This window comes from Panthera uncia, assembly GCF_023721935.1.
Source record: "Panthera uncia isolate 11264 chromosome B3 unlocalized genomic scaffold, Puncia_PCG_1.0 HiC_scaffold_1, whole genome shotgun sequence".
NCBI lineage: Eukaryota > Metazoa > Chordata > Mammalia > Carnivora > Felidae > Panthera > Panthera uncia.
The window spans coordinates 92,475,331-92,496,223 of NW_026057582.1; the positions used below are offsets into that span (position 1 = coordinate 92,475,331).

Here is a 20,893-nt window from a genome sequence, read left to right on the forward strand (position 1 = left end):
TGTCTATATATACATCATATATATATATATATATATATATGTATACATACATATGTATGTATGTATACAGCCAATAGTATGGGATACTTCTGTTTCTCTGAAGAGTTCTGACTAATAAATTCCTGTTCAAGTCTGAGCAATGTCCTTGCCTTGTACTGCCTTCTGCCCTCTGGTCCCCCACTCCAGGAGGGTCCACCATAAAACAGTCTAAAGCACTATATCAGGAGGCCCCAGCTGCAGCTCATAGGACCCCACCTGAAACTCAGCATGAATCAAGCAATGGCAAACAGAAAGGGAAGAGGACTCCAACAAGGCACCCTTTAGAGCTGACTGTCCAGTGTCTGCTTGGACATTCAGGCTTGGGTCCTTTTATGAAACAGGGAGGGAGGGCTTTTAGGGGAAGACATGGTATTAACAGTGCTCCCAAAGAAGTGTAACAGGAAGGTCAGCAAGGCCAGGGCCCAAAGATGGAAATTTTACAAAGTAAGCAGATATAGGGAACCTTCTTCAAACACTACCCGCGGTGGAGAAAGTTTCTCAAGGAGGCACCCTCTCTCACTGAGCAGAGGGGATGGAGGTATTTCGATTACTTTGATTACTCCCCCTTCTAAATAAATGAATGAATTCTATGGTCAGGAAAGGAGTCTCAGAAAGAAAGTATAGCAAGAGTGCTTCATTTTATCACAACTTCAATCATTCAAAAATGTATTGAATGTTTACTGTATGTTAGGTTTGCTTTAAGTTCTGAGACTATAATGATGAGGAAGATGTAGACCTATACTCAAGGAGCTCACAGACTGGCAAGAAGACAGACAGATGAAAAGGCAATTATAAAACAATGGGCTGTACCACCAGGATGTGTAAACACAATTGCAGTGGGGGCTCCTAGTTGGGGCAGCTAACCCTTCCAGAGAGGTGGGGTCAGGAGTGAGGAAGGCTCACCAGAGGGAACACCAGAGGTAGGTTTTGAAGAATGAATGAAAGTTAACCAGAGGGAGAAGGGGGAGAGGGCACAAAAGGCAGAGATGAGTACTGTAATAGCATGAAACAGAGGAGAGGCGCCTCCCAGAAGCTAGAAGAAAGGATATAAGGTAGAAGTGTGGAGTGGCAAGAACTAGGCTGGAAAGAGAAGGCAGGAGTTGGATCATGGAGGCGCTGTGTGGGCCATGCTAGCATGCCTGGTTTTCATTCCAAAGGCAACAGGAAGCCATTGAAATATTTTAAGCAGGAGAGTGGCACAGTCAGAGTTGTCTAATAAATATATCACTCAGACTGAAGAATTTAGTCTGGTTGCATAAACTAGCAGACCAGGAGCAGGAGGAACACTCAGGAATGTTGCAGTAATTTGATTGAGGTGTTTATCAGGACCCAAGTTAAGGCACAAGTCAGAGAGGAAGGAAGGGGTATAAAGAATATCAAGCAAAGATTTGCACACACACACACACACACACACACACACACAACTGATCGACAAAACATGAAAACATCTTGCTATAACTAATAAAGCAATAAAAAGTAAATTGATATGGGGTGTCTAGGTGACTCAGATGGTTAAGCATCTGACTTTGGCTCAGGTCATGATCTCATGGTTTGTGGGTTCGAGTCCTGCATTGGGCTCTATGCTGACAGCAGAGTCTGCTTGGGATTCTCTCTCTTCTTCTCTCTCTGCTTCTATTTCTCTCAAAGTAAATATACATTAAAAAAAATTAAGTGATATGGTACTTTCTTCCACTGACTTCATAAAGGTTTTTGTTTTGTTTTGTTTTTAAGGAATACAAGAACAGGAGACTTGGGGAAAGTTTGGATGTGCCAAGTTTGAGGTGGTCCCTGTGGGTCTCCAAATGGAACCACACCACTGGTAGTTGGCCCTGTGGGTCTAGCACTCAGAAGAGAGGCCCTGTCTGCCGAGAAATTTTGGAAGTCATCTATGTTAGGTGATGGTCAGAAGCTTTGGAAGTAGGTTAAATCACCAAGGGAGAGTCTGTACAGAGGAAGTAGGGCAAAACCCTGGAGAACACTAGCAATCAAGGTGAATAGAGATTAAAGAACAGTTGAAGGAGCCTAAGAAGGAATGGTCAAAAAAAATAGGAGAGAACATAGGAGAAAATAATGTCAAGGAAGCCAGGATGGGAAGGAATGGCAAGAAGGAGGGAGTGGTGAAGACCACCAAAGGTTGCAGAGAGGTCAAGTAAGATTAACCTTCACACTGAAAAGTATGCACTGTATTTAGCAAACAAGTCCTCAGTGACTTGTTTCTTCTATTTTGTTTATTACTTATTTCACCCCCCACTCCCTTTGTATTAATTAGTTAGAGTTGCTATTCAATTCTTTTATTTTCCTTGTTAATCTGGGATCTCTACATAGGGTGACAAAATGGATATCTTCCGTTATATGAAGATAAGAGTCCAACTGTTTCCCCCCCAAAATGCTGTTTTTTTTCCTCTGAAGGATGAATCCTTTAGAATGCTTTCACTTCCCACTCTCACACCAAAATGAGACCTGTGGTAAAGTTTTCCTTCCCCTCTTTCTTCTTTAGTACTTTTAGTTCCAGGCTATTATTAGCATTTCCCTTCAAATATGTCTTTTCTATTTTGAGTGCTTCTATTACACATCCCCAAATACTCTATTATTATCCATATGAGTGTAACTAGTTATATATTGTAAGGATTCTTGCTCATCGCAGTTTGTTTCCTTTTTATCCTCCCTCCATCTTGAAGCCTTTAAACTGATTCATTTATTATTTGGTTAGATCTTTTATTAAAATCTTTTTTACTGATGGAAGATGTGGGTGACACATCCTTTGAATCTTTGCATATCTTCAAATGTATTTCTTTAACTCTGACAGGGGAACAATGTCTTGCTACAGGATTTTTGGTATGAACTATTTTTTTCCTTAGTAATCTTCACATGATTCACCTCAATCTTCTCTGCTTCAAGTGTTACAAAAGAGAAAGTTGATGCCCCCATGATCCTTCTTCCTCTGTAAGTAACTTGTACTTTATTTCTGGAAAATTGTAATATTTTCTTTTTATCCTTAGACTTCAGGCATTTACCAAGCTATGACTCATTTGTCTTGCCCAGAACTTGCCAAAATCTTCCAATCAGCAGACTTGGGTCTTTTTTTAGCTTGGGGAATTTATTTTCTACTACTTAAGTATTATCTCTCTCTTTTCTATCTACTTAATTTGCAGATCTTGTCTTTTGGCTTCAGAAAGTTTTGTGGGTTTTTTTTTTTTTTTTTGGTGTTCTACTGAAATCTTTACATCCTAATGTTATTATTATTTTTTAAAGTTATTGTTCTCTAGTGGCTTGGTTGTATGCAAGCCTCTTTTCTAAGAGTATTGCTGGGCTCCTTAGGTATCATAGTAATGTTTTCTGCTCTCTGGGATCAATGCCAATCACTGGGGTGCTTTAAGAGGGGCAGACCCACAAGTGGTGGGTAGTTTTACCCCAGCCATGGCCCCAGGAGGAAGACTCTCATTTCCCAGTTTTCTTATATTGCCCAGTCTTGGGAATGGAGGTAGAGCACAGGGAACCTGTACAATCCCTCTCCCTCAAAGACATCCAGCTGGGTCTCTTTGCCAGGATACCTACTGGTGCCCAGATATTGGGGTCTTCTTCTGATCACAGAAGAAGGGGAAGTTTGAAGACTATGTGCTTACATGCACAGCTTTAAGAAAGCAACACACATTCCATTCAAGAACATATCCCAGAGTGACATGAGCAAGATGGCAGAGTGGGAAGACCTTCTTTATCCACAAACACATTTGTTCAGCAGCAATTCACAGACAAGTTCCTTTTGTGAGAAGTTCAGAAACTAATTGAAAGGTTTTGCACCCCAGGCAAACATGAAGCCAGGGTCACTGTAGCCAGGAGGGAAATTCAGGACATAATTTTTGCCAGAATTCCTACCCCCAGCACAGTACCATATGATCAGCAAGAGACTCCCTAGGTCCTAGGTTTTCACAGGGAGGGAAAGAGTTAGTTCATTCATCCAATGGTCCAACTTTTCCAAAAAGGGCTCCCCAGAGAATTGGCTTCTGTCTTGCCAGTCTTGGGGCTCTTATGAGCCCAACACAGTCTAGCCACTCAGAGGGGAACAGAGACAATGACTTGGACTGGGAAATCCCATGGCATCTCCCCCTCTGCTCAGCACAGAGAAAGCAAGCTAAACCATAGCTGCCTGCTTCTCCCTGGCAAGGGAAAGAGCTGGTTCAGGCTTCCAACACCACAACTTTTCTGGGAGCTTCCCAAAGGACTGGTTCTAACTTGCCTGTCTTGGAGTTCTGATATGACCTGACATAATCTGACTGCCTGGGGGCTAGTGAGAACAGCTACAGAGATTTGGGTTGACAGTCACCATAGTATACCTTCCTGGTTCAGCACAGAACAAGCAGAGATAGATAGATAGATTGATAGATAAATAGATAGATAGACAGTTCCAAGATTCTCCCTGAGGAAGGAAAAATTGGACAGATGGTCCCAAGTTTGGCTTTGATGGCTTCAATCTCACTTGTTCCAGTGCACTGATAGGACCCAGCATACTCTAGACATCTAGGAGCTGCAAAGAACATAGAAAGTGGGTTAGATTAGCACAAAAGATTGGGAGGTCCCTAGAATCTCTGGCAAGGCTGATTGGTGTGGGTCTTCTCCTGTACACAGCCAGTCTGGGAGAGGTGGCTATTTTGTCTACTGCAGACCAACCCAGCATCAAGGAAAATGAAGGATCAGGCAAAGATGTCACAAAGGAACACAATAAATCTTCACAAAACAATCCTAATGAAATAGAGTTATATGCTATGCCTGACAGAGAATTCAAAATAACTTGTCATAAAAATGCACACTGAGGCCATGAGAATATGAATAAAGTGATAATTTCAATAAAGAAATAGAAAATATAAAAAAGGACAAATAGAAATTATGGAGCTGAAGAACACAATAGCTAAACTTAAAAATTCACTAGAGCTGGTTCAAAAACAGACTAGATCAAATAGAAGAAAGGGTCAGTGAATCTTAAGATAAGTCATAGGAAATAATTCAGTCAGAAGAGAAAAAGGGGGGGGGGGGGGGGGGAAGAATTAAAGAGTGTAGAAAGCTTAAGGGACTTATGAGACATCACCAAACAAGCTGACATACACATTGGGGGAATTCCAGAAGGAGAAAAGAGACAAAGGACCAAGAAGCTTATTCAACGAAATAACAGCTGAACATTTCTCCCCAGGTCTGGGTAAGGAAATGGATATCCAAGTCCAAGAAGCCCAAAAAAGATCAAAAAAGAAGAAGCAAAAAAAAAAAATCACACTGAGACACATTATAGTCAAATTGTCAAAATTCCAAGACTATCATATTCATAAGATAGTCATAAGACTATCAGTGATTTCTTAGCAGAAACCTTGCAGGTTAGAAAGAAGTGGTATGATAAATTTTAAGTACTCAAGGGAAAAAAAAATACCAACCAAGAATACTGTACCCAACAAAACTATCCTGCAAAATGAAGCTGAGATAAAGACTTTCAGACAAAAGGTAAAGGGAGTCCATCACCATTAGACCTCCTTACAAGAAATACTAAAGGAAGTTCTTCAAGTTGAAATGAAAAGGCACCAGACATCAGCACAATAGCATAAGAAAGTATAAAATGTGTTAGTAAAGGTAAATATATATGCAAATACAGAATACTGTGTTACTGTAATGGTAGTAGGTAAATTAGTTTTAATCCTAGTATAAAAAAGACAAAAGTATTAACTATAACTAACAATTCATTAAAAAAGAAACAGTATGAATAGATATAATTGTGACAACAACAAAGAATGTGAAAAGATGCTTGAAGATTGGAGAGGTCCAACTCCTGAATTCCAGGGCACTCTCAGAGCCCCACAAGGAGATAGAAAATTATGAATAGGACTGAGTTTAAGTTTCCTACTACTTCTGTGGGAAACATGGGTGTTCAAATAAAAATTGAGTTTTATAAAGTAAAAAAAAATAATAAAATTAAAATTAAAATTAAAAAAAAGAATGTGAAGAGAGAAGTTATAGCGTAAAGTTTTTATATGTGATTGAACAACTTAAAATAGACTGTTTTTATGAGCTTAAAATAGATTGTTATAATTATGAGATATTTTACGTAAGCCCAAAGTAACCACCAACACCAAAAATACCTATAGAAATTACACAAAAGAAAAAGAAAAGAATTTTAAAAATATCAATACTATGGGGTGCCTGGGTGGCTCAGTCTGTTAGGCATCCAACTTCAGCTCAGGTCATGATCTTGCAGTGTATGAGTTTGAGCCCGATGTCAGACTCTGTGCTGACAGCTCAGCGCCTGGAGTCTGCTTCAGATTGTGTCTCCTTCTCTCTGCCCCTCCCCTGCTCACACCTCTGTCTCTCTGTCTCTCTCTCAAAAGTAAATAAATGTTAAAAAAATTTTTTTTAAATATCAATACCAAAAAATCAACAAAATACAAAATAAGACAGCAAGAGAGGGAAAGACACAAAAAGAATTACAAGACTAACAGAAAACAAAATGGCAATATTAAATCCTTGCCTACAAGTAATTTAAATGTGAATGGATTGAACTCCCCAATCAAAAGACATAAAGTGGCTGGATAGATAAGAAAAAAAGACCCAACAATATGCTATCTATAAGAAACTCAATTTAAATTTAAGTACATACATAGGCTGAAAGTGAAGAGATGGGAAAAGAGAGTCCATACATATGGTAACCAAGAGAGAACAGAGGTGGCTATAGATATACCACACAAAATAAACTTTGAGTCAAAAACTATTAGAAGAAACAAAGAAGAGCATTATATGAGGATAAAAGGGTCAATTTACTAGGAAGATATGACAATTATAAATATATAATTGCACCCAATATTAGAACACTTCAGTATATAAGGCAAACATTGACAGAACTGTAGGGAGAAATAAATAGCAACACAATAATAGCAGGAGACTTCAATACTTCACTTTTAATAATGAATAGAACATTCAGACAGAAGACCAATAAGGAAACACAGGATTTGAACAACACTGTGGACCAAATGAACCTAAGAGGCATATCTAACCAACAGCAGGAGAACATACATTCTTCTCAAGTACACATGGAATTTTCTCCAGGATAGATCACATGTTAGGTTACAAAACCAGGCTTAACAAGTTTAAGAAGACTGAAATCATACCAAGTATCTTTTATGAAATGAATCTAGAAGTCAATACCAAAAGGAATCTGTGAAATTCACAGATATGTGGAAATTAAATAACATACTCTTTTGTTAATGTTTATTTATTATTTTTGAGAGAGAGAGCAGAGTGTGAGCAGGGGAGGGGCAGAGAGAGGGAGACACAGGATCTGAAGCAGCCTCCAGGATCTGAGCTGTCAGAAGAGAACCTGATGTGGAGCCCAAACCCGTGAACCAGGAAATCATGATCTGAGCTAAGTTGGATGCTCCAAAGTGCTTCAAAGTTGAACACCACTCAGACACCCCTAAGCAACATATTCTTGAACAAAAATTGGTTCAAAGAAGAAATCAAAAGGAAATTAGAAAATACATCAGGTCAAACCAACAACAACAACAAAAAAAAAACCCTATGACTCACCAAGATTTATGATATGTAGCAAAAGCAGTACTAAAAGGGAAATTTGTTGAGAGTAAAAAGAAGAAGGGATAGAGAGAATAAAGATCTCAAATAAACAACCTAACTTTACACCTCAAGGAGCTAGAAAAAGAACAAACTCAGCCAAAAATTAGCAAGGAAATAACAAAGATTGGCGCAAAAATCAATGAAACAGAGAATAAGAAATTAATTTAAAAAACAAAAACAAAACAGGTTCTCCTGGGTGGCTCATTCAGTTAAGCATCTGATTTTTGGTTTTGGCTCATGTTGTGGTCTCACAGTTTCATGGGTCTGAGCCCTGGAACAGGCTCTGTGCTGACAATGCAGAGCCTGCTTGGGATTCTCTCTCTCTCTTGTTCTCTCTCTCTCTCTCTCTCTCTCTCTCTCTCTCTCTCTCCTACTCCCTCTCTCTCTCTCGCTGTATCCCTCCCTCACTCACACTGTCTCTGTCTCTCTCAAATTAAATAGGTTAAAAAATTAAATTATATTAAATTAAAAACAAAAACAAAAACTGGGGTGCCTGGCTGGCTCAGTTGGTTACACTCCAACTCTTGATTTGGACTCACATCATGATCTCACAGTTGTGGGTTCAGTCCCATGTTGGGCTCTGTGCTTGGCATGGAGCCTGCTTAGGGTTCTGTCTCTCCTTATCCCTCTGCCCCCCCACATCAAAACAAAAACAACAACAATAACAACAACAAAATGAAACCAAGAAATGGTTCTTTCAAGAACCAAAGATAAATGAAATTGAATAATCCTTAGATAGACTAAGGAAAAAAGAAGGCTAAAATAAATAAAATCAGTAATGAAAGAGGAGACATTACCTCTGATGCCACAGAAATAAAAGAGGATCATAACAGGCTACTATGAACAATCATGCAGCAACAAATTGAATAACCTAGAAGAAATGGATAAATTCCTAGAAACATACAACCTACCAAGACTGAATCATAAAGATATAGAAAATCTAAACAGACCTATAATTAGCATTCAGGTTGAATCAGTAATTAAAAACCTCCTAATAAACAAAAGCCCAGGACCAGATGGCTTCACTGGTGAATTCTACAAAACATTTAAAGAATTAATGCCAATCCTCAAACTTTTAGAAAAGATTGAAAAGAAAGGAACACTTTCACACTCATTTTATGGGCAGCATAACCCTGATACCAAAAGCAAAGACACCATATATGAAAAAATAAAATTGTAGGGCAATATCCCTGATGAATAAAGATGCAAAAATGTTCAGTGAAATACTTACAAATTGAATCCAGCAGCACATTAAAAGGATCATACACCAAAGCCAAGTGGAATTTATCCCTGGGATACAAGGATGTTTCAACATATAAAATTCAATTAATGAGATACCTCATGTTAACAGAATAAAGGATAAAAATCACATGATTGTCTCCAGATGAAAAAATGTTTTTGACAGAATTCAACATCATTCCATGATAAAAACTCTCACCAAACTAGGAATAGAAGGAAATTACCTCAATATAATAAAGGACATATATGAAAACCCACAGCTAATATCAGACTCAATGGTGAAGAACTAAAAGCTTTTCCTCTATCATCAGGAGCAAGGCAAGGATGCCCACTTTCACCACTTCTGTTCAACATGTTACTGAAAGTACTAGCTAGAGCAAATGGGCAAGAAAAATAAATGTCATCTAAATCAGAAAAGAGGAAGTCCCTATTTGCAGACAACATGATCTTATATGTAGAAAACACTAAAGACTCCATGAAAAACCGTTAGAACTAATAAACTAATTCAGTAAAATTGCCAGATACAAAATCAACATACACCACCAAAAAACTGCTAGAACTGATTCATGAATTCAGCAAAGTTGCAGGATATAAAATCAATGCACAGAAATCGATTGCATTCCAATACACCAACAATGAAGCAATAGAAAGAGAAATCAAGGAATCAATCCCATTTGCAATTGCACCAAAAATCATAAAATACCTAGGAATAAATCTAACCAAAGAGGTGAAACATCTATACACTGAAAACTATAGAAAGCTTATGAAAGAAATTGAAGAAGACGCAAAAAAATGGAAAAATATTCCATGCTCCTGGATAGGAAGAACAAATATTGTTAAAATGTCAATACTACCCAAAGCAATCTACATATTCAATGCAATACCTACCAAAATAATACCAGCATTCTTCACAGAGCTAGAACAAACAAAATTCCTAAAATATGGAACCAGAAAAAAACCTGAATAGCCAAAGCAATCTTGAAAGAGAAAACCAAAGCAGGAGGCATCACAATCCCGGACTTCAAGATGTATTACAAAGCTGTAATCATCAAGACAGTATGGTACTGGCACAAAAACAGACACACAGAATAGAGAACCCAGAAATGGACCCAAAACTATATGGCCAACTAATCTTTGACAAAGCAGGAAAGAATATCCAGCGGAATAAAGACAGTCTCTTCAGCATGTGGTGCTGGGAAAACTGGACAGAAACATGCAGAAAAATGAACCTGGACCACTTTCTTACACCATACACAAAAATAAACTCAAAATGGATGAAAGACCTAAATGTAAGACAGGAAGCTATCAAAATCCTTGAGGAGAAAGCAGACAAAAACTTTTTTACTTTTACCACAGCAACTTCTTACTCAACACGTCTCCAGAGGCAAGGGAAACAAAAGCAAACATGAACTATTGGGGACCTCATCAAAATAAAAAGCTTCTGCACAGTGAAGAAAACAATCAACAAAACTAAAAGGCAACCGATGGAATGGGAGAAGGTATTTGCAAACGACATATCAGATAAAGGGTTAGTATCCAAAATCTGTAAAGAACTTATCAAACTCAACACCCAAAAAACAAATCATCCAGTGAAGAAATGGGCAAAAGACATGAATAGACACTTCTCCAAAGAAGACAACCAGATGGCCAACCGACACATGAAAAAATGCTCCACATCACTCATCATCAGGGAAATACAAATCAAAACCACAATGAGATACCACCTCACACCTGTCAGAATGGCTAACATTCACAACTCAGTCAACAACAGATGTTGGCGAGGATGCAGAGAAAGAGGATCTCTTTTGCACTGCTGGTGGGAATGCAGACTGTTGCAGCCACCCTGGAAAACAGTATGGAGGTTCCTTAAAAAATTAAAAATAGAACTACCCTACAACCCAGCAATTGCACTACTAGGTATTTATCCAAGGGATAGAGGTATGCTGTTTTGAAGGGGCACATGCACCCCAATGTTTATAGCAGCACTATCAACAATAGCCAGAGTATGGAAAGAGCCCAAATGTCCACTGATGAATGAATGGATAAGAAGATGTGGTGTGTGTGTGTGTGTGTGTGTGTGTGTGTGTGTGTGTGTGTGTATCCCAGTGTGTATGTCACTGGGATTTTAATAGAGGTATATATGATATATATAATATATACATACATATATACACACACACAATGGAGTATTACTCAGCAATCAAAAAGAATGAAATCTTGCCATTTACAACTATGTGGATGGAACTAGAGGGTATTAGGCTAAGAGAAATTAGTCAGTCAGAGAAAGACAAATATCATATGACTTCATTCATATGAGGACTTTAAGATAAAAAACAGATGAACATAAGGAAAGGGAAGCAAAAATAATATAAAAACAGGGAGGGGGACAAAACATAAAAGACTCTTAAATATGGAGAACAAACAGAGGGTTACTGGAGGGGTTGTGGGAGGGGGGATGAGCTAAATGGGTAAGGGACTTTAAGGAATCTACTCCTGAAATCATTGTTGCACTATATGCTAACTAACTTGGATGTACACTAAAAAAATAAATTAAATAAAAAATAAGCAAAATAAACATACAAAAAATTAGTTGTATTTCTATACACTAACAACAAACTTTCTGAAAAAGAAACTAGTAAAACAATCCCATTTACAATAGCGTCAAAAAGAATAAAACACTTGGGAATAAATCTAACTAAGGAGGTAAAAGACTTCTTTACTGAAAACTACAAAACACTAATGAAAGAAATAAAATACAACATAGAAACACATTTCAAGGTCATGGATTTGAAGACTTAATATTCTTGAAAATGTCCATACTATCCAAAGTTCTCTACAGATTCAAAGCAATCTCTATTAAAATCCCAATGACATTTCTTACAGAAATAGAAAAAACAATTCTAAAATTCATACAGAACAACAAAAGACTATGAACAGCCAAATCAACCTTGAGAAAGAAGAATAAAGCTGGAGTCATCACACTTTCTGATTTCAACACAGTGTATATAAAGGTACAATAATCAAAACAGCATAGTACTGGCAAAAGGAAAGACGTATAGACAAATGGAACAAAATAGAGAACACAGAAATAAATCCATACATATGTAATTAACAAGTGTGACAAGAATATGCAATGGGAAAAGAATAATCTCTTCAACAAACAGTGTTGAGAAAACTCGATGTAAATATACAGAGGAATGAAACTGGATTCTTATCTTACACCATACACAAAAATCAACTCAAAATGGATTAAAGACTTAAATTTAAGACCTGAAACTGTAGAACTCCTAGAAGAAATAGTGAAAAAGCTTCATGACAGTGGTCTTGGTAATAATTTCATGATCTGACACAAAAGCAGGCAGCAAAAGCAAAAATAGACAAGTGGGACTACATCAAACTAAAAAGCTTCCTCACAGCAAAAACAAACAAACAAACAAAAAAAAACCAATCAACAGACTGAAAAGGCAACATATGAAATGGGAAAAAATATTTTCAAACCATATATCTGATAAAGGGTTGGCCTCCAAAATATATAAAGAACCCATATAACTCAGTTGCAAAAACAAAAATCCTAATAACCCAATTAAAAATGGGCTAAGTACTTGAGTAGATATTTCCCCCAAAGAAGCCACACAAATGGCCAATAGGCATATAAAAAAATGCTCAACATCACTAATCATCAGGGAAAGGCAAACCAAAACAACGAGATATTACCCTCACACCTATCAGAATGGCTATTACCAAAACAAAACAAAAGACAACAAGTGTCATAGAGAAATTGGACACTGTCGGTGGAACTGTCAGATGGTGCAGCTGCTATGGAAAACAGTATGGAGTTTCCTCAAAAAATTAAAAATAGAACTATCACATGACCCAGCAATCCCACTCTGGGTATTTATGCAAAAGAATTGAAATCAGGATCTTGAAGAGATATCTGCATTCCAGCGTTCATCGCAGCACTATTCACAATAGCCAAGATGTGGAAACAACTTAAATATCCATTGACAGATGGGAAAAGAAAATGTGGCATATACATACCTGAAATATTACATATCCTTAAAAAAGAAATTCTGCAATATGAGACAACATGGATGAGCCTTGAAGACATTATGCTAAGAAAGCCCATCATAGAAAGACAAATACCACATGATTTTACTAATATGAGGTATCTAAAACATTCAAATTCATAGAATCAAAGACTGGAATTAATAGTTGTTGGGGAGTGGGGTAAGGAGGAAATGGGAAGTCACTAATGAAAGGACATAATGTTTTATTTAAGCAAGATAAGTTTTAGAGATCTGCCATACAACATTGTACCTATATGCAACAATACTGTATCATACAACTAAAATTTGCTAAGAGAGGAGATCTTGTGTAAGTGTTCTTACCACAATAACATAAATTTTTTAAAAAAGAAACAGGGTAAAATGACATGTGAGAATAATTCATTCCTAATAACTTGGTCAGACTTTAAAACGAAAGAAGGAAGAAGGGAAGGAAAGAAGGAAGGAAGGGAGGGAGGGGTGGGTGAAAGAGAGGGGAAGGGAGGGGAGGAGAGGGGAGGGAGAGAGGAAGTAAAGAGTAGGAGAGATATAGCCTAATATCTCACAGTTATGCACATCTCTTAAAAAAGAAGTCATCTCAGTTCAGAGTCTGTAGTCTGACCTGCGTTCCCCCTGGCTGGGGACAGTCCTCCAGTCCCTGGTTCTGCAGATGGAGTGCCATCTCTCCAGACTTGGCATTGCAGGAATCCCTTTTAGTCTCTTTCACTTAGACTTTGGAGAGGTGAGGCACATCTAATCTTGCTTGTCATTCTGGCTTCTGACCTCAAGGAGGAAAAGCTTTGGTCTCTCAATCCCCAAATTCACCTTTTGTTCAGGTTCCATATTCATCTCTGAGATGTAGGGATGACAGTTCCCCTACCTGGTCTCCAGGAAATTGTTCTGACATCATTGCTCTCCCTGAACCCTCCATAAAATGCTAGGCTGGGAACTGGCTTTCTCTCTCTTTCGTAGTTTACATATTCTAGCAATCAGTGCTTGCCCCGCCTTTGTTTTTAAGTCTTGGAGCCAAGCCGCTCTAAGCCCTTTTCCATTTCATCAGTTTGAATCCTTTCCCTGCCCTGTTTTTCCACTTCCTGTCCATCATCTTGAGCATTCCTGACTGGCCCTAGATTTGGGTCAAGAAGGTTCCCACTTTCAATGAAGAGAGTGTGGATGAATGCTGGTGTGGTTTCAACAGTGTGATCTTGAGCAAGTCACTTAAACTTCGTGAGCCTCACTTTCTCATCTGTGAAATGGTTATAAGATCTCCCCTGCTCACTTCACAAGCTTATTATAGGGCTCAAATGACATGAGAAAGTACTTTGAAAACTGAAGTGCCCTACACTGTGTAAAGCTTTATTTTGTCCTTTCAAAAACAGTGGTTCAAGTTTCTTAAGTGGGGCTTTGCAGTATTATTTCCATGGATTTAGCCATTTCGAAGCTACTGGTAGAGCTTTTCTTTATAAGTTCATTCTGTCTCTGAAAACAATTGCTTTTTTATTTACTGAAAGGCCATAACTCTGGGTGAAAAAGAAGGCTTCTCTCCACTGTCTGATATGATTACAATTTAAAGTTCACTACTATGAGACTTGCAGACCTGTCTTTAACACTAATCAGGATTCTTACACCATACACATCAGGTGGCTGATGTGGTAGACATGGAGATGCGCCCCACTTCTCCTTTCAAGAAAGGACTTGCTGTCCAGCTGCAGGGAGTGAGGTCAGGGTATGCCTCAGCTTTGAAAATCACCTGGCCCAAGGTCACACCCTTCCTGGGGCAGCCAACATCTGCCCTGTGACTGGGTGAGATTGGGGTGAAATCTAAGCCTATTCTGGCCTGACAAGTGACACTGTGTTGGGCAACACTGGATTCAGAGCTCCCCATGCAGTTGGCTGAGGCTTTGCAAGACTGCATTGAGTTGGACTTCATCCTCTACCCAATCCTACTTCCTCTCTTTCCTTCACAGATGCTGATCCCTAATAAACATCTTGCACACCGGATTCCATCTCAGCATCTGTTCCAGAGAACCCAACCTATAATAATCGGCTATGATGTACCAGTAAGGCAGAATGGGTGGGGTGGGGAGGGGCATGTATATTGAAAACCAAGAAAATAAGGAAAATACAGGAAGGGTAGAGGGACAATTTGAAAGAGCCCTGCTGTACAACCTCAGACAGATCCATGTCTAACAATGATTGGGTGACTCAGATACTGTACTTATGATAGGTGGAAATCTGTTGTTATTTGCCTAACTTAGAACAGGATTTCATAAGGGAAGCAATATCTTGTATTCTTATTCCCAGTGCTAGAGATGACCTGATTTGATGATCTCACCTTGAAGTACCAAAGGCTGACTTCTCAAAAAATGCAAATATCTGCTGGGTGTCATAAAATAACCCCACCTAGTATCAAGATTAGCCAAATCACCTAAATGTTAGTCATGGTTCTATGTTTCAACTATCTTTAAATGTGCAATGAAAGAGAAAAATAGCATTTTCTAGAACTCATTGTCTTCTTATTTCATTTGGAAAGATGGGTTTGAAGGTTGAGATTTAGCCTGGTAGAGGTCAGAGATAGTTTCTGTAGTGACAGAAGCCACTGCAAATCCTGGCAATAAAAGGTAATCCTTGAAAATGAAAATATGTCATCTGTCAACCCAACCCTCCACCCCTGCACACACTTAAAACCCCTTACTAACTTCCCATTGTTCTTACAATAAAAACCTCAGTCCTACATGGTCCCACCCAGAGTCTGGCCCCTAACTTAGTCTCCAGCCTTATTTCATTCCCTTTTCCTCCTTGCCCCTTATGTTCTTTATGCTACAGCCACATTGGCCTTCTTGTGGTTCCTCAAATAAACCATGTTGCCTCCTGTCATAGGATCTCACACATGCTATCCCCTCTGCCTATGACTCTCCCACCCACACCAACACCTAGTTAACTAGGTGACCCCACACCCTACATCTAGGATAGGTTCCTCAGTGATATGATCTCACAGAATCACACTCCTTTCTTTAGGACATCTATCTCTTTATCTCGTTTAGAATTATATCCTCATGCAATTACTTGGCTAATTCCATCTCCCCACTTAGACCACAGGCTTCAGGAAGGCAGGACTGATGTCTGGTTTTGCTCTCCATCCTATTCTTATCTCCTAGCACAATTCTTGGCAGATAGGAAGCACCCAATTTGTTGAATAAATGAATAAATGAATGAGTGAATGAACAAAGAAATTTCTGGAGTTTTGTTTGTTTGTTTGTTTGTTTTTGGTTGGGAGGCTTGAAGTTTCGTGCAGTTAAAATGTAGAAATGGAGAGTTAAAAACCAGACATGGTTGGGTGGAAGATGTGTTTGGTAGCAACTATCATGGAGATTTTCTCCCTAACCCCTGGCCAGAGGGCAGGATGGGGGTGGGGAGGCAGCACAGCACCATCAGGAGTCACAGCATACCTGCCAACCTCATCACAGAGGATCAAAATACCCAACTTCCAGGCCTTAGAGTAAGTGAAAATTATTCACTTTACAGGAGGAAATGCTGTGGAATTAAAGTTGGAGTATATTCTTGAATTGGATATTTTTCTCCAGGGCCCTAAAGTTTACTAGCTGGAATCATTTTTTAAGGACCATTCTATTTAACTTTTGAAAATGAAAGCATCTGCCTTCTAATGGAAAAGGTACTTCTCATTGTAAAGATAGCACACAATGTTCTTGGCCTCTTTGGTCTCCAGAAAAGGAAAGTCAGATATCTCCCTGTGTCCTCACTATATCTTGAACCCCTATGTCAACAAAATAAGCCAGATTAATAGCTAACTCTTTTTTTTAGAATTACTTATTACTAAAACTACCAGCCCATCCTGAGAAACACTAGGTAGGACAGTCTACATAGATGTATCTGCCCCTCAAGGAGCCATAGGAGGCTTAGGAAGCTAGAGATGGAAAGGCCCTAAATAATCTCAAGGCTACTGTGTTCAGAAAAGAAGCCAAGTTTATCATGAATTGAAAAGTTTTATTCCTCAAAAAGCATCAGAAAAACTGTAATTAGCTAATCAAATTATTTATCAAATATTCCTACTTGGCATAAGCCCTATTGTGTCATAGTGAAAAGGTGTCCCTTTCTTAAGGATATTATAACCCAACAAAAGAAGTAAGATTTGGAAGAACTATAATGTTGGTCAACAACACAAGGTACAGCATAAGTGTTAGCAAAGTTCAGACAGCCCACAGCCAATAGCACTAATGACCACTGAGCTAGCTATGAGATAGATATGATTACACTCTCCTTTGAAAAGCTGAGTAACATACCCAAGGCTGTAAATTTAAAAAGCAGTTTCAAGGGGCACTTGGGTGGCTCAGTCAGTTGAGTGTCTGACTTTGGCTCAGGTCATGATCTCATGGTCCAAGAGTTCGAGCCCCTCATCAGGCTCTGTGCTGATGGCTCAGAGTCTGGAGCCTGCTTTGGATTCTGTGTGTCCCTCTCTCTCTGCCCCTCCCCTGCTCATGCTCTCTCTCTCTCTCTCAAAAATAAACAAACACTAAGAAAAAATTTTTAAAGAGTTTCAAACTTAGTTCTATCTGATTCCAAAGCCCATGCTCATAGCCTCTGAGTTCCTGGGGCTTGTAGAGTTCAGGGAGAGGGAGAATTGAGGCTGGCATGGAAAGCAAGGCTTGATGAGGAACATGGTTCTGGACTAGGCCTTAACCAGGCACAATGCTCACTGAGATAAGAGAGAGAAGGAGGAAAGTCAATTCATGGAGCTGTCGTGGAATGAGGATGTAGAGAGATGACAGAGAAGAAAGGGGAAGGAGTACAGAGTGAAGCCAGCTGCTTGGATACAGTCATCTTGGAAGGAGTGGTGAATGAGGACACCTGCCTTGTATGCTGTAACGACTTGATGCACCCTTCTTCTTTCTTATAAAATATTATATTCCTACACAGAAAGACCTGGAGAAGACTGGAAGAACAGTTGGGTGGAAGAGGAATCTCCTCTTTCCTTTCCTTTGCTCTCTATCACTCTTTGCTCTCTCTGAGTGCATTATCTCAGATACTCCAGCCAGCCGGCCTAAAGTCCATGTCACAAACTTTTTGAGTCCTACATCCCAAGAAGGGTAGCATCTTGGCCTGAGGTTGCCTGATAAAGCCTGGCTGGTCCCAAATGGAACCAGAACTACATTCCTTCTACTGACTATGGTCTCTGAACCAGAGGGTTTGGGGGCATGTGTATCAGACTACAGTCACTCTCCCTACCACTGGACAGACAGCATTCCAAGGAAGGTAGGTCTAATTCAGTGGCACAAGCAGAGTTTTGTGCTTAAGCTCTACCACCACTAGGCATACATCGTTTTACACAGACATGTGATCACTCTACAGCCTTTTATTCATTTGCTCCTTCACTCATTCAACAGGTAATTAATGAATGGCCATTTCAAGCCAAGGACTGTGCTAGGTGTTGGGGGAGAGAAGCTCAAACAATATGTGGCCCCTAATCTCAGGAGCTGTATACTGTTATTGATGATGGGCATTGACAACAGATTGTCAGGCAATAGTAACTAACTATAATGAATGTTAGGATAAAGAGAAGCTCAGGAGGCTCCATGGGACTCACTGCAAGCTGCTTGCCTTGTTCATTTCTATACCTCTAATACCCATCACTATGCCTGACACACAGTAGGTGCTCATTAAATTTTTAGTGAATTAAATGAAGATCTTACTGGGGTGCCTGGTGGCTCAGTTGGTTGAGTGTCTGACTCTTGATTTCAGCTCAGGTCATGATCCCAGGGTTGTGGGATCAAGCCCCATATCTGGCTCTGTGCTAAGTATAGAGACTGCTTAAGATTTTTTTTTTTTTCTCTCTCTCTCGCTTTGTGCCTTTCCCTGCCTGCACACACTCGGGAAGGGAAGGGAAGGGAAGGGAAGGGGAGGGGAGGGGAGGGGAGGGGAGGGGAGGGGAGGGGAGGGAAGGGGAAAAGAAAAAAGGAAAGAAGAAATGAGATGCCTGGAAATGGACCATTTATTTAAATGAAGATCTTACTAGGCCCGACTCTGAGCTCTGTCTCTCTGTGGCTTCTCTCCATTGGTCTTAAGCCTGACAGTTGGCATCCTAAGCCTGGATGAGATAAGGATACGTGACATTCTTCAAATACAGTATGCTAGAGTTGGGGAAACTGGACAAATTAGTCTGTATCACCTCCATCCCCTCCTGGATATCATGCCCCCATAGTTGAGGTCTTTCATGAACCACTTGGAACTTCATGCTTTCCTAATTCCTCCTCATCCTGGATGCCCTCCTTAGAATATGCAAGTTGGTCAATGTCCCAGTTCAATCCAGAGCTTGACACAGAACCTTGAGCGCTCTAGCTGGCTCAATGGTAGGGGGCCACCTCCTCCCCTGAAATAATGGGCTGTGGAAACAGCAATCCTGGCTTTTGATTGGGGTCTTCCAACACCACCAAGGCCTCCAGGAGGCAAATTTGTCCAGGGAAGCAGAGCCATTCTGGGGAAAGCTGAGAAAGGGAGTGAAGAGGTCCTCTGAGGAGACTGAGAAGTGATTCTATTTGGAGGATAGTGATACATCCTGTATCACTTGTACCTTGAGGTACATTGGGCAACTGAGCTGATAGGAAAGGGAGGGTCCTGTGAAGGGGTAACTAGGAGGCGTGAGGCAACTGCCCCTTCAAGCAAGGCAGGCTGAGTAAGGTCCAGAAAGGCTCTGGCCAGAGCCCAACTCTTCAGCCAGAAAGCCCCTCAAAATCAATTGCAGAGTGGTCTTGGGGCATGCTCAAAGCCCCTCAGCTGAGCAGTAGCAGAATGGAGTTAGAACCAGGTCTCCTGATGTCCATTCTTGAGTTTTTTTCTCATCACCCTGCTGCCTCCTGGGTATGGGTCTCACAGCAGTTCTTGGCCTGTCATATCCAAGAAGTCTCCCTTCACAGAAGGCTCCTTCATCTCAGGCAGGCAGGGCTTTTCTGGTTCTGATCGGTGGCTTTTTTAATCCTCCAGTACCAACTGTCTCCCTGTTTCTATCCATCCCTTTCCTTGGAAAGATCTCCTGGGGTCTTCAGTGGCCACATGATGGGTAGCCTGGGTTTGCTGCCCAGCAGCAAACCTAGGGACAATGGGCACATGCCTTGGCTTCTGGGCATGCTGATCCTTTTCTCCAGAGAGGTCGGGGGGGGGGGGTGGTGGAATCCAGTGACTTCTCCAGCCTTAAGAATTCCTGTCCTCCTCCTCAGTCTGACCCTCGCTCTGCCCGCCTGGGCCACAGCAGTGCCCACGGGCAGGGCAGTGAGAAAAGGAGGGAGACCTGGGTTTGCTGGTTTTCTTGGCCAGGCACCAGGAGCATGAGTCCTGCCCACCCTTTTTCTGCCAGCCTGCAGTCTCCACTAGCTCCTCTCCCTCTCTCACCCGCCTGTCCCTCCGGGCTGCTCAGGCGCCACCACTACTGTCCCCAACCCGCCCCGCCAGCCTGAGCAAAGGGCAGCGTGACTCACGGCGGCGGCGGCGCTGCCACCAGCCCACGGCTTGCCCGAGGCGTATAAAGGCTGCCCGGCGGGCCGCGGCGATTCCTGCCCGGCCCGAGGCGCGCAGAGCATGGCCAGGGGCGCGGAGCGAGGTCGCGGGGACGCCGGCTGGGGCCTGCGGGGCGTTCTGGCGGCGGTGGCGCTGCTCTCGGCGCTCAATGCCGCTGGCACGGTGTTCGCGCTGTGCCAGTGGCGCGGGCTGAGCGCGGCGGTGCGGGCGCTGGAGGCTCAGCAGGGCCCGGAGCAGCGCGAGGACAGCGCCCTGCGCTCCTTCTTGGCCGAGTTGAGTCGCGCGCGGCGCAAAGCGCCGGCTCCTCCCCCGGACCCCGCAAGCGCCGCGCGCAATAAGCGCAGCCACGGCGGGGAGCCCGCGCCGCACATCCGCGCAGAGAGCCACGACATGCTGATGATGATGACCTACTCCATGGTGCCGGTAGGCGGGGGCTTGGCTCC

At 41.1% G+C, this 20,893-nt stretch overlaps 1 protein-coding gene across 1 annotated transcript in view; it reads left to right on the top strand.

Annotated features, from left to right (window-relative positions):
- Positions 1–20,495: 20,495 nt before the first annotated feature.
- GLDN (gliomedin) overlaps positions 20,496–20,893 on the top strand; it is a 60,443-nt gene continuing 60,045 nt past the window's right edge. The window contains exon 1 of the mRNA XM_049613612.1: positions 20,496–20,873. Within this exon, the coding sequence (XP_049469569.1) occupies positions 20,511–20,873 (363 nt within the window). The 5' untranslated portion in view covers positions 20,496–20,510. The remainder of the gene's footprint in view (positions 20,874–20,893) is intronic.